At 46.4% G+C, this 15181-nt stretch overlaps 1 protein-coding gene across 1 annotated transcript in view; it reads right to left on the minus strand.

Moving 5' to 3' along the window:
• Positions 1 to 644: 644 nt before the first annotated feature.
• Positions 645 to 15181, minus strand: part of LOC142492287 (uromodulin-like) — a 63185-nt gene continuing 48648 nt past the window's right edge. Inside the window, exons 8-9 of the mRNA XM_075594958.1 lie at positions 9738 to 9852; positions 645 to 2184 (exon numbers count right to left, since the gene is read on the minus strand). Coding sequence (XP_075451073.1) covers positions 2012 to 2184; positions 9738 to 9852 — 288 coding nt within the window. The 3' untranslated portion in view covers positions 645 to 2011. The remainder of the gene's footprint in view (positions 2185 to 9737; positions 9853 to 15181) is intronic.

A 15181-nucleotide genomic window follows, 5' to 3' on the forward strand; every position in this document is an offset into this window, starting at 1 on the left:
TTCTAAGAGTAGATGCAGTTGTGCCTTTAATTTCCAAAGAAACCCCCAAACAGCCTGATTTGAACATGGTTATATTTGTTCAAGAAGACCAATGACTTTGTAAAGTTATGTACAACATGTTTTTATTTGGTAAGTGGAACTGCCCCTTTAACAAAAATATGCTAATTTAACCATTATGCTGCCAGACAGGCGTGTAATGCATCGCGCCTCAATGCATTACAGGCCTGTCTGGCAGCAAAAGCGTTAATGTGATATTACATAATAAATGACAAAAGCATGGCATCACCAATGTTACAAATTATTATAATCAATATTATATTATTTCAGAACAGCATTTAAGTGATTAACAATCAGAAAACATATTTTGTTTTCTTATGTTTATTTTTTAAATAAACACGGCAAGAAGCATTATAACTGCATTTCTTTCTGGAATTAGAATGCTTGAATCTAGAATCCTTGGTTAATATCAATGTCAAATATCTTTAGAGGGGTAATTTGTGGAAAGGATGAAACATTAAGGAAGGAAAATCAACTGCAATATGATAGCATAGGCTGTAATGATAAATATATGTCACCTAAAACCTAAGAACAAAATACCATTATCATTAAAAAAAAAAAAAAAAAAAAACTATTTGGGTCATTAATTGTACTATACAAATGATTGAACACAAAATAAACTAGTACAAAAACTGAAATAGAAAACTGAAGTTCTTTATTGTGATTTTTTTTGAGCATTTTCTTTCAAAGCTCATGTTTGTTGTAGGTTTCATAACCTCTTTCTGGGTGAACCTCAGCCATGCTATGTTTTGGGGATACCCATTCAATATTATATTTATATGTCACATAAGAGCATTCTCATGTTAGGTACTTCAATGGTCATCCCTAAAATCTGACATCTGTGGTTCTTAAGAATAGGGTTGCAAAACAACTGTCCTACTATGACCCATGAAGAAGAGACCTGTGAGGTTTCCAAAGTACAGTGCAAGCTATTATTTCTATGAAGAGTTCAATGGTTTCCGATAAAGGGAAACATAAGATAAAAAAAATATGCACTTCTGTATAGCTACTATAGCTTTGTGTTCAAAACCCAGTAGAGCTTCAGCAAAGCAGAAACCAGACTTGTTATAACAATTCAGTTGATTTTTTTTTTTTGGTTTTAGTTGTACTTTTATAAGACAATTATTTTTGACCGGTTGTAATAAATTCCATGTTGTATTTTTATGATGTACACTGTATCTGCATCACATCATCATCCATCAGTAAATAATGTCCAGTAATCTACAGCCCGATTGATTAACGATTCCATTTAGTTTACGGTTGAGTTCTTTTCAACATTGAATTTTTCGGTTGAAAAACTTGTTAAAACATTTTTTTTAAGCAGCTTATAACTTCTGAATTGTTACACATTATAAAGACTAGACAAATACATTAAGTAAATGTAAAACAATAAAAAATGTGTCAATCCACCAAAAAACATTCCAGAAAAAATATACACTAGAGGGCATCAGTTATTCTCTTGCATTTTCCACATTTCGTCATACAGAGGCAGCGGCCGTTATCCGAACATTTCACGATTTGTATTCCTGGGCATACCCAGGTCGTGCCGCATGATTTCTTCAAACTTTCCCGCGTTAAGACGCGTGTTTACTAGTGTTTTTATCAGGTGTTGTTGTCTTAAAATCTAAAAATCTAATTAATTTGAAGATTAACGTTACGAGTTCATACTGTATACTGTACATGGGAAAGAAGTCCTTTCTGAGGCTCCTTAGCCATACACAAATCCTCTAACTATAGAAGATTACGGGGGTGATTGGCGGCATTCACGGCAGCGTTCATGGAAGAATAACGAGTGAATGCCGCGTGAAATACAGCAGAGTTCACAAAAACGGCTCCATGAAATGTTCGGATAACGGCCGCTGCATCTGTACACTATTCCCATACCTTCTCCCTTATCATTTGTATTTCAACCCCTATTATGGTGTTAACAGTACAATGGCTCAACATCATTTCATCATGATGCCACTTCCGAGTGGTGGATATTGGCAAGAGTTAACTGGGCTTGCATTGTCGGGTATGTTCTCCTTGAACAGAACAAGAGTTTGCCAAAGACACCTGTGATCAGCAACACGAGTGTCAGAACCCCAGCGAGGATTATCGTCTCTACTGGCAGGAGTTTTCCTCGAGCTGAAAGAAGAACACACAGAACTATCAGTAAAAGCATTATGATCAATGGCCAGTCACATCAAGTGTCAACCAAAAGGAGGATAATAAAAATAAAACCGTGGAATGTATATCTTTTTCTGGACTAACAAATACAGGCAGAACCTCATGAGTGGCTGATCTCTTTTGCCATGTCAGCATTCCTTCAAATGGCTCATCTCTTTCCTGTAACAACATTTAATATCTGTTTTTTTTTCCCCACCAATAACTCAACTGTAACAACAGGTTTTTTTTAGGGAGGAGCCAGCACTCAAATTGAAAAAAAAGAAGATAAAGCACACATGCTAACTGCAGATATATGAGTTTCAGGACCATCTGTCCCTTCTACGGGCACGACATATACACATTTGCAGTTTAAAGAAGGAAACAGACATATTCCTAGTCATAAAAGTTAAATACATGTAGCGCTGCTTCCCCCCCCCCCTTCTCTTGGGAGATCTTGCTAAAGCTACATGTGTCATGGTGCTTGTTACCTGTGAGGTTTCAGGGGAGATGAGCATCCGTGATGGTAAAGGGAAACAGGACAGGCTTTTGGTGATCATTCATTGTATGTGAAGGGCATGGGTGGGTAAGGCCGGGGAGCAGAGCCTAACAATGTCCATGGCCAGTTCATAGGTTGCGGGTTTACCACGGCCCCAGGGGGGTGGTATTGGGGTGGCATCAGGGATCCGACAGCCCCTTCCTCTGAGGTGGGGTCAACTGGGTGTGAGTGGCAGCACAGCACAGTCCCACACTCACCACCAGTTCTGGCCGAGGTTCCGCATCTAGTATAGGTGCCATCTTGGTGACATCAGCAGAGATGGACGATCTCGCGAGAGCCCCAGGCTGGCACAAAGCCCGGCGGCGAGGAGGACGTCACGTCCGGTGGCGCCAGAAGTGCATCACACCTCTGCGCACCGAACAAGGCCCTGCCTGGCTCCTCGTCCGGGTAGGCAGCAGCAGGATCCTGGTGAAAGTAAGACGTTGGAGCCTCACCCATCTTAAGGATCCTCCGCAGGATCCTCCGCAGGCGGGTTCTTCACTGCTCCGGCGTCTTTCTCGGGTGTGGGGCTCCTCCGGGGCTCTGAATGCACCACGGTCTTTTGGATGGACACTTCTGGATTGGGACTTCACCTCCGACTGCAGGTAGGTGATGATCTTTCCTTCGCAGGTCTCGTATAGCTTGTCTCGTTTTCTGAGGAGGGTAACGACACCTCCTCCGGGCCGCGGTGTTGGGGCACCCTGCATTCCCTGGCGGCTAATGGCACAGAGCTTGCCCGCTCCAGTGCTGCCAGGGGAAGCGCACCCAACAGCCTCCGGGGCCGTCAACTCACCCTCCCAGGCATCGGGTACAGGTTCCGGTCCTGGAACCGTCAGGGGTAGCACAGGGAATACCGTCTCTGGCATCGGTAAACTGGGGACTCTGGTCACAGGAGGCAGAGCCCACGGATGGCTCTGCATTGTACAGGGCATGGCCAGCCAAACCAGAGAGCGTAAGGGCTCGGTCATAGGCAGGAGAAGATACATCTGGCACTGGACCATATTTGCATCCGCGCGTGATGGTCAGGGCCGACGGGGCCCGCGATGTTGTCCACAGTAGGGTCCGCACCGGTTGGTGTGGAGGCCCGATCGATGGGTTGGAAAGAGTCAGTAGGCCCAGGGCTGGCAAGCCGCATGAATAAGGCCCCGCAGTGCTGGCACCGCGCAGTGGGGCTGGCGTCGCCCCCAGGAAGCAGGCAGTTCGGGCATACACACAGCAGGTGACACTGGCTGTTCACCATGACCACCAAGTAGCCACCTGGTAAGTAGTAATTGGCAAGCTCTAGAGTAGACATTTTTCTTTCTTTAGATGAGGTACAGTAGTGTAGACAGAGATTGTGTAGCTCTGATCACTTGCTCAGATTCATGGAACTGAATTAGGCAGGCACTGGTTAGCTCCTCCCAGAGCAGAGACGGTCTCCAATTGAATATAGGGTGTTGCCCCCTCCCCTAGGTGGAATATAGGGCAGGGGTATAGAAGCACAGGGTGTGACCTGGCTCCGGTTGAGCCAGTCACAGCGATGGGCGGGGCGTTGGCTTGGCGCCGAATAGCTTGCAACTGAGTTGGCAGAAAATAGCTTGCAACTTGCTGCAAGCCCATGCGGTCCCGTTTTTCTGGACTCCATTTTGAGCACAATAGCACAGCCCATGAGGGCAAAAGGTACACGGGATCCCTGGCGACGCCTCAGGGGCCCGTTCATTACACTGAATTTTTGCAATAAAGATGGTGAGGGTGACACGCTCCCTGGAAGTTCCCAGAGGGTACACCCCAGCACAGTACTATTTATACAGCTAGAAGGGTACACGCTCCTGGATTTCCCGTCAGGGTGCGCCCCAACCACTGTTCTGGGGTAGATGAAGGGTACATGCTCCCTGGACAATTTCCCACAGGGTACGCCCTAACAAGCACAATTTCTTTTAAAGCAGCTAGAAGGGTATCCACGCTCCCTGGACAATTTCATACAGGGTACACCCCAACCACTGATCTGGATTAAAAGTAGGGTACACGCTCTCCGGACATTTTCCCACAGGGTACGCCCCAACAGTCTCTTTTTCTCGTTATGAAGGGTATCCATGTTCCCTGGAACAATTCCCTCAGGGTACCCGCAACATAGTCTTTATCGTTGGTAAGAGTCTAGGCAACCCCTGCCCTGGTGTAGCTTCAGAGAGAGGTTCCCTCCTTTCTTAACTTGAAATGGATGCCCAGGGTCCCTGGTGAAGCATCAGGGGTCCGGCCCCTGTCTCTCCTGTGCTGCACTGCTGCAATGTCTTGAAAGCCTGCCTTGTTCTGCATCTCAGCAGCGCCTCCAATTGTAGTGCTGCTTCCCCCCTCTGGGAGATCTTGCTAAAGCTACAGGTGTCATGGTGATTGTTACCTGTGAGGGTTCAGGAGAGAGGAGTGTCCGCGATGGTAAGGGGAAGCAGGACAGGCTTTTGGTGATCCTTCAGGCTCTTCTCATGGTGTCAGCGCCTCCAGTCGTAGCAGACTCCAGGTGTACTGGAAACAGTACCCACCATGACAGTCTTCAAGCATACCTCTACCCAATATACTGTAACTTAGGCAGAGGTATATAAAACAGGATCCTTTATTTGTAGTGCCACTGCAATTGTTATTACAGCTTATGCATAGGGTTTCAGAATAGGTCCAGACCTCTGGATGGTACCGGCCTTCTTACAGTCTTGAAGCCTTGTCCTCTGTTCAGATCTTGGGCTGCAGTCAGCCCCAGGAGGGAGAGACTAGAACTGCATGTATCTACCCCATGAGTGGGAGACCTCAACTGACTATAATTTAGAACACTTCCTCCCTAAGGCACAGAGGGGGAGAGCACAAGGTCTGCACAATGATTGGCTGTACACAGACCCAGTTTACCTCCACCCCTGTCACTCAGAGAGGCAGCATGAGGGGGCGGGGGGGGGGGTAAACCCCACAGGATAGCCTGCCACTGCCTGTAGCTACTAGGACTTACGTGACAGGAGACAGAAAGTATAACCTGGACCAGCCATGGCTACATACAGTTTATAAACTACTCAGGGTGCATTATAAATCATGGTCAATCATGTTTATCTGCAGCAAAAAATCTTCCCATTGTAAAACTAGAAACACTGAACTCTTATTAAAAACGTTCTAGTGCCATTCTTATAAAGAAAGAAACCTGATTTTTTTTCTGTAGATTTTTTTCTCTTATTATAATATTATAATTTTTTTTATATTCTGTATCTCTAAAAAGGGACCACCATGAGTATATTGGCAATATTCTTTTTCTTTAAGAAGTGTCTTTATGCATCTTGAAAAATTAAGTTTTAAAGCAGCAATCCCAGCTGCTCTTTTATTTATTTTTTTCATTTTTAACAGGGTTTAAACCTCTGAAGCGGAATCACGTTAATTTCAGCTCGATGACCGCCCGGTTCAGGAGATACTCAGCGGTGAAGTTCTCATTGATGGGACCCGCGAGCCAATAGGAAGACACAACGTTATCCATTGCGGTTACTTATTTAATGGCCATTTAAATCCGCTGGAGAAACTAGGAAGTGACGCCGTTGACTTCACAAGTGAGTACCTCAGAAACCGAGGAGCCCTTGGAGCTAACCATAACATGGTCCAGAAGAACCCCCATTTCCAATCCTGTTTAAAAAATATACATTTTCCGACAGAATTGCTACTTTACTACTTTGACCACCAGCCCACTTCTGTTTAGCTATGATTGGAACACATTGTGACGATAGCCTGCCACAGGTATTAAAGGGTTAACACAAATCACTGGGTCGAACTGGGACGAGTCTTAGATATAATAAAGTATATTTATTCCTTTGGATAGGTGAACACACGAATAATACAGTAACAAACAAGAAGTACACTTACTTTGGGGTTGGGGAATGAGAAGTATGAAGTATTGCAATTCTCTCGCAATCAGGTAGCATTCAGATGATAAATTGAAGACAAAGGGTATAGGGGAACAACAGTTTATAAACCTTTTGTGCCCTATCCTTAACATTGAGTACCGTGGATTGGTTTTCAATTACCTCTAGCCAGTCGTTAACGTGGGAACACAATTTGACTCATGCCCCCCTGCTAGTTGGTACATGCGCAGTAGAGCTCTGGGGTCTTATTTCTATAACCCCTCCTCTATATCAGGAATGCCAGCCAGTCTACCAAACGGAATATCTGGCAGGAAATCCTTTGTTGTGAGGTGTGAAATGGAACACTTGAAGACTGCTCTGGTTTGAGTAGTCTCCACCCTCATGCAAACAGTGGAGGTGACAAAATCCTTTGAAACATACTCAAGTCCTAGACATTGGGTCGCCTTTCTGGCCATATGCTACCCTGGTATGCAAAGGAATTTCCTCTGGGTTTTACCCATACCTTGAAATACAGTATGTTGGATAAAACATGAACATATTAAAATATCCGGTTCCTTTGGGTCCAGCAGGTCCACACTTCCCAGTTCTCAATGCCGGAACTGGGACACCCTATGGTCCAATTTGCGACTTGCTACGACCTGGGGAACCGGAGATACACAAATACCCTTAAAACCGTTTCACATTTTAATACACAAAACTCCGCTGTAAATTAAATCACGTTTTTTCACTAAATCCCCATTGAAAACAACGGGTTCCGCCGCTATAGACTTTCAATGGCAAACCGCCGCCATTGGCGGCTATGGGAATCCCCGCCATAGACTTTCAACGGGGCGATGCCGCCGTTGAAGTCAATGGGGTTTTTCCGCCGTAGCCGGTCAATGGGGTTTGGCCGCCATTGAAGTCTATGGGAGATATCCCGAACTTTCAAGGGGGTCCATACTCCGTCGGGTTGGTCCAAGAGGGTCAAGGATGGTTCTGCAGCTATGCCGGAGCAGTGGCTACAGATACCCCAAACCCTGATCCTCTGGGCCCTCCGGAACCGGAGCTATGGATTACCAAATTTCAGCATTTGACACTTAGCCGTTTTCCTGAGCTGTTTCTGCCGCCGCCATTGGAACCTATGGCGCGGCCCGCTCTTCTCGGTTCGACCCTTATCGGGGGTCTAGGATACGGGGACCCGGTTGTGGTCGAGTGGGGGGAGGTCTAGGAACTAGGGACAGAAGGAATTTTATTTCTAGGGGCCGTAGAACTGTTTATTCCCACGCCACTTGTCGTTGAACTTGACTTGTAAGTGATCAAAGCTCTCCTATTGAAATTGTATCCGCTTTGCGGTTAAGCGGTTTGGACGGCAGCCAACTCGTTCCTGGAAAGCTCTCTCGAGGATTTCTCCATTGAAGTCAATGAGCCCATTGACTTTCAATGGGAAACCGCCGCTCTCCCTCTCGGACGCCATCTGCTGGTCTTCTCAGGAACCAGACTCAACAGCAAGATTCGCCATTGAAAGACAAGGAGTTCCAATGGCGGCCTATGGGAGCCTGCAAAATGGTGCCTGAAAAGGCGGGAAAATTACACAAAGGGCTATAATCACTATACAACTATTAACCCTTGTGCTCCCGGATGGATCCCAGTGTGTGTGTGATGCAGACACTAATTAACTAGATGTTACAATAAAACGGGGAACAGGGGAATACACATTTACAGGTCATAACAAGAGTTAAATCACAGTGCTGGGTCTCAGCCCAGTTAACCCCTTGTCTCCCTGGTGAGGTCAGGGGGTGGCCAAATGGGGTGTAACCCCTTTAATCCCGGGCCACCCCCTTTCTCCCTCTACACACATATTGTAAGGGAGTTAAACAGACACCTTACAAAAAGCAGGACTTCTAAAATAAAACACTTTGCAAGAGCTGGGTTACTGCTCTCGGAACCTGCGGAGGCATCACCAGCAAGGTGTCCTATGGTATTTGCCAGCGGATTGGGACAGTTGCAGCAGAGAGGAGACTGTAATTATAACAAATATATAAAAACATGGAGAAAGAATAAGGAAAGGGCCAAACAGCTGTAACTATTAATTTAATAGTAAGAAGCCAGGATATAAATGAAAGAAACAGAAAGAGCCCTGAGGCTGAATTATAAGGACAGGGACGATCAAAGGATGGAAACGGCAGGACTCGACTATCACCAACTAACAGGACTCGACATTCACCAACTAACAGGACTCGACTTTCACCAACTAACAGGACTCGACTATCACCAACTAACAGGACTCGACTATCACTAACTAACAGGACTTGAATATCACCAACTAACAGGACTCAACTTTTACCAACTAACAGGACTCGACTTTCACCAACTAACAGGACTCGACTATCACCAACTAACAGGACTCGACTATCACTATCACCAACTAAGAGAGTCGCCTTCAACATTGTTTGTTTACTACTGTGAATTTTGCAGTCAACAGGGTATGGTGCTTAGTCATAATATAATCTACAGGAATAACTTCCAAATTTAGAAACATAAAGTGTCCGGAATTGCCTTCAGTAAATCATATCTCCAAATCAGTAGTTATAATACTATGCCCGGGAGGAATGTGCACCTAGTGGTACCTACCACAACATATGGCACAATATAACAGAACTCCCTTCAGCATCTGTATAGGATTGGTGTATGAGGGAAGGTAACAATCATAAAGGCTGCCTGTTACCTTATTTTAGATGCCCTCTCAAACAGTAGGAAAACCGTAGGGCATGCAGATCGTTGAGAAGTAGACTCCAGGCAAATTATGTATGAACGATGCACAGCACAGCAACACAAAAAGCGGAGGATCATCCACGGGTAACTCGCATTAAAAAAATCAGATTTATTGAGCTCACAGACAGCTGGCACAGACAAAACACACGTACGTGTTTCGCACCCCAGCGCTTTAGGGGGCGCGAAACGCGTACATGTGTTTTATCTGTGCTAGCTGTCTATGTGAGCTCAATAAATCAGATTTTTTTAATGGGAGTTACCCGTGGATGATCCTTCGTTTTTTGTGCTGCTGTGCATCGTTCATACGCAATTCACCTACTGTGAATTTTGAACACTTTTCACATAAACCTCTGGTATTTACTGTTTTTTGAAATAGGCAAATAACATACTTGTATCAGCTGCTCCATCTCCTGACACCTGGAGTTTAATTGGGCCGTAAGTCACGGTATGAGCAGCAGGCATGTCTCGTCTATTTCTGGCTAATCTTCTGAAGTGAGTACAATTCTGTTGAGAGAAAAAATAAACAACGTAGATCTTAACATTTTAACTTAAAAAGAGGTCAACCATGATGAAAAATTCGCACGCAAAATGCAGAATGTAAAAGCCACCTTCTGTAGGCAGTTTGGAAGCATTTCATTTCTGTAATTATTCTTAGTAGGATAGCTTAGAATACAGTTTTTGTTCCTATTTTGCGCCCTGCTGCAATCGTCTCCATTTTGGGTATTGTTTTTTATTTAATTACGGGAACCAGGGGATTACTGTGAGGATTCGGGTATCGCGTCCCTTGCGGCGCGGTCCCTCCTCTCTACATACCAGTACTGCAGCGGCTGCTGCCTCCGATCCAACCCCCGCTGGTGCGCGCACCCCCGCTCTGTTTACAGAGCGCGTTCGCACCCGCTCCTCTTCTACCAGGTCACAGACTTTAGCTCCACCCCCTCGGCCACGCCGCGCCTCCGCTGCACGCGGGGTGCACGCGTGATGTCGCACAACGAGCCCCAACTGCGTGTCAAGATTGCTATGAGCCCTTGTCTTCCTGCAGCCTATCCCTGCCTCTGCTGGGGCCGTGCCTCCGCTCCGCCTCCTGCCTCATTGGTCACTTCCTGTATAAGAACCTGCTCAGTGCTCAGTCTCATTGCTGAGCATAACTTTATGTAGCCTTTGCGTGTGCCTGTCTTGTCCAGCCCAGTCTTGTCTTGTTCTCTGCAGTTAACCTCTCGTGTACCGACCTGGCCTTGCATTTGTACAGCAGCGGCAGCTCTTATTCGAGCAAATGCCGCTGGCTGAATGAGGCTGGGAAGCGGGTAGCCGCGGCGCGTGGCGGCGCACTGTGACGTCACGGTCACAAGCGCGCCCGGCTTCCCCGTCTTCCCCGGCTTCCCCAGGCTTCTCCGACACCCCTGGAGTTCAAATCTAGGTAAGCGGGGGTGCGGGGAAGCAGAGGGGCAGAGTAGAAGCCGGGTTCGGGGTGTCTTTGGGGGGGTAATTGCGCGCGATGTGGAGGGGGGGTGCGTGGGGGAAACGCGGCGGCGCGCGTTTCTGACTGGCGGCAGCTGGGGTAGATCCCGGCATGCCGCCGGCATTTACTCGAATAAAAGATGTCGCTACTGTATTCTCTCTGGCTCTTGATCCCTGGCTTACGGATAACGACTACGAGTACCTCTCCAACCCCAGACCACAGGCTTACGGACTTCAACTACGTGTACCTCTCCAACCCACGGACCCCAGCAAGTATTGGATTAACCCTTTCTACATACCCAAACCCAGCAACGCTACAAACCACTTTCTGGGCCCACACCCGTTACTGTGGGTGTGTGGCATAATCCTTCCCACCTCAGTGCCAGTGTCAGGTCTTGTTTGTGGGCTCACGCAAGAGCTACAGTATGCTCAGCCCAACAAACATCGACCCCCCTGAGGTGGGCTTAACCACAACTGCTTCTACTCTAGTGGGAAACATACCTCAGGAACCACGTCTTCCGACACCCAATCGTTATGTGGGTAAACCCCTAGGATGCCGAGGCTTTCTAATCCAATGTGATATCCACTTTGAATTAACCCCTTCTGGCTTCCCTACCGATAGATCTAAAGTGGCTTATATCATTGCATTGCTAACCGGAGACACATTGGCCTGGGCATCTCCTATCTGGGAGTTAATGCCTGAACTCACGCAGAACTTTCTTTTTTAAAAAAAAAAAAAAAAGGTTTCAGCAGGTTTTTGACACTCCTGGCTGCGACGCTACTGCGGCCTCTTCTCTTTTCCACATCACCCAGGGCCACCGGACCATCGCGAAGTACGCTCTTGAATTTCGGACTATTGCCACGGAAACCGGTTGGAACAACGAGGCTTTAACTGCAGCCTTCTGGCAGGGCCTCTCTGACTCCTTGAAAGATCAATTGGCTGCACGTATAAGACCCACTGCCCTGGAAGATCTAATCTCTACATGTATACCGGTGGATCAACGCCTCCAAGAGAGACGAAGTGAACACCAGACTACACGTACGCCGGTACCTATACCTCTCCTACTCTCTCTCCTTCTTTTGTCCCAGTTCCTGAAGCACCAGACCCCATGCCACTGGGTACTCACCAGTTGTCCTTTACAGAAAAGCAGCGCCGGAGAAGCGAGGGGCTATGTCTTTATTGTGGCCTACCTGGTCATTTGGCGTACCGCTGTCCTACGCGTCCGGGAGAACACCAGCGGTCTATAAGGTATGATGGAATTTCTTTGGGTACCATATCTTCTTGTCCTCCTTCCAAGGAAAATATGCCAAAAAGGATCCTTCCGCCTATCATAATGGAGGGTACAGACTGTCATACTTCTGCACTTGCCTTCATCGACTCTGGGTCTGGAGGAAACTTTGTGGATCAGAATTTTGCTATAAAACACCGAATTCCACTGCTTAGGAAGTCCACTCCCATGGGACTCGAAGCGATAGACGGTCGTCCACTCCAGCCTGCCTTTATCACCCTGGAGACCTTGATCTTCACCCTTTGCACCAAGGATGGACACAAGGAACAAATCTCGTTGGGCGTCATTCATTCACCATCTGTACAGGTAATCATGGGCCTCCCCTGGTTACAACTGCACAATCCTGTGATTGACTGGACTGATAAACAACCCATACGTTGGTCTACCCCATGTGCCATTCCTTGTGTTCCCACTTCACTTTTTCTTGCCGGTTTAGAGACTGCGGATCCTTCCAAAGGTTTCCTTCCTGAAGTCTACCATGAGTTTCTTGATGTTTTCGACAAAGTCCGTTCAGAGATTCTTCCTCCACATCGTCCCTTCGATTGCCCCATTGATCTGATCCCTGGTGCCGTTCTGCCTAAAGGCAAGTCTTACCCCTTGTCCCTTCCAGAGTCCCGAGCCATGTCCGAGTATATTCAGGAGAACTTAAAAAAGGGCTTTATTAAGAACTCCACCTCTCCTGCTGGGGCAGGGTTCATCTTTGTAAAAAAGAAGGACGGATCTCTTCGCCCCTGCATAGATTATAGAGGCTTGAATAAGATAACACAGAAGAACCGTTACCCTTTACCACTCATATCAGAATTGTTTGACCGTCTACAAGGTGCCTCCATTTTCTCCAAACTCGATCTCCGGGGTGCCTACAACCTGATACGCATAAGGGAAGGAGACGAATGGAAAACGGCCTTTAACACCCGCGACGACCATTATGAGTACCTAGTAATGCCATTTGGACTCTGTAACGCTCCTGCGGTCTTTCAAGAGTTTGTTAATGAGATTTTTCGTGATGTTCCCAATTTATTTGTCATCGTATACCTTGATGATATACTCATTTTGTTCTAAATCCTTGCCTGAACATATCCAGCATACCAAGCTACAGTAGTACTCTCTCGTCTTCGTCAGAATCATCTGTATGCCAAGATGGAGAAGTGTATGATTCATCAAAATTCTACTTCCTTCCTGGGTTATATAATCTCCAAGAAGGGATTTTCCATGGATCCTGAGAAACTAAAGGCGGTATTAGATTGGCCCCAGCCCACGTCGCTTACAGCCATCCAGCGATTCCTTGGCTTTGCCAATTATTATCGTAAGTTCATCCATAAATTCTCCACACTGGTTGCTCCTATTATCGCTCTGACCAAGAAAGATGCTGATCCTTCCTCCTGGTCTCCGGAGGCTTGTCTTGCTTTCGAGTCTTTAAAGAAGGCCTTCACCACCGCTCCCATCTTGCATCACCCCGACCCCTCCCTTCCCTTCACGTTGGAGGTCGATGCTTCGGATATTGGAGCCGGGGCAGTGCTCTCCCAAAGACGTTCTCCTCAAGATCACCTGCATCCATGCGGCTACTTTTCCAAGAAATTTTCCCCCGTGGAGATCACCTATGTTGGTAATAGAGAACTTTTGGCTATGAAACTTGCACTCCAAGAGTGGAGACACCTTCTTGAAGATACCGAGAAACTGATTCTTATTCTTACTGACCACAAAAATGTATTGTATATTGAAGGTGCTCGACACCTTGGTTCCCGTCAAGCTCGCTGGGCTCTCTTTTTCTCAAGATTTAATTATGTAATCTCTTACATTCCTGGTACAAAGAATTTGAAGGCCGATGCTTTGTCTCGTCAATTCATTTCCGAAGACCGATCCGATGAGTTGCAGAGACTATTCTTCCTTCAAAATGTATCATTGCATCAAATTCCTTTGATATTTTGTAAAAAATTCTGGACTCTCAAACTCGGGTTCTGGAAGGCCTAGAGGTACTTGAGCGCTGCCTATATGCGGCAACCAAATTCCATCAAAAGATTCTTGAGTGGGGTCATGCTTCCAGGTCGGCCGGTCACCCTGGGATCAGAAGAACCACCGATTTAATCAGACATACTTTCTGGTGGCCAGAGATGTTGAACGACATTAAGGAATTTGTTTCATCTTGTTCCATCTGTGCTCGTAGTAAGTCCGTTCGAAAAAAGCCTTCTGTTCTGCTACGCCCGCTTCCCATTCCAGAACGTCCCTGGTCCCATTTATCAATGGATTTTATTGTGGAGCTGCCCATTTCCAATGGCATGAATACCATCTTGGTCATTGTGGATAGGTTCTCCAACAGGCCCATTTCATACCCCTCAAGGGCCTCCCTAAATCTGCAACTCTAGCTGATATCTACATCAAAGAAGTCTTTCGTATACATGGGGTTCCTGTTTCAATTGTATCTGACCGTGGATCCCAATTTGTATCAAAGTTTTGGCGAGCTTTTCCTCAAAGACTCAATATCTCGCTTCTTTTTTCTTCCGGGTACCACCCGCAAACTAATGGACAGACTGAAAGGGTAAATCAATCATTAGAACAATATCTAAGATGTTTTGTTTCTAATACACAGGATAAGTGGGCTGATCTCTTATCATGGGCTGAGTTTGCACATAACTCTCTTAGGAACGAATCCACCCAAGAGTCACTCTTCTTCGTCAATTATGGCTACTACCCTAATTCTCTTCCTATTTCTTCTAATATCTCTGGAGTTCCTGCTGCTGATGCCAGAATCAATGCTCTTCAAGAGTCATGGAATAAGATTCGGAGAAATCTCCAGGAATCCGTTCGGAGACAAAAGACCCAGGCAGATCGATTTCGTCTAGAGGCGCCCAGGTTTAAGACAGGAGACAAGGTATGGCTCTCATCAAGGAACATCAGATTAAAGACACCTACCTTAAAATTGGCCCCGAGATTTTTAGGACCATTCAAGATCCTGGAACAGGTTAATCCTGTGGCGTACCGCCTGGACTTACCTCCCTCTATGAAGATACCATCGGTATTCCATGTCTCTCTTCTGAAACCTGTCAAACAGAGTTCAGGTATCCTGATGTTGTTCCTCCTCCTCCCCCTGTGTT

This window comes from Ascaphus truei, chromosome 4 (assembly GCF_040206685.1).
Source record: "Ascaphus truei isolate aAscTru1 chromosome 4, aAscTru1.hap1, whole genome shotgun sequence".
Classification (NCBI taxonomy): Eukaryota; Metazoa; Chordata; class Amphibia; order Anura; family Ascaphidae; genus Ascaphus; species Ascaphus truei.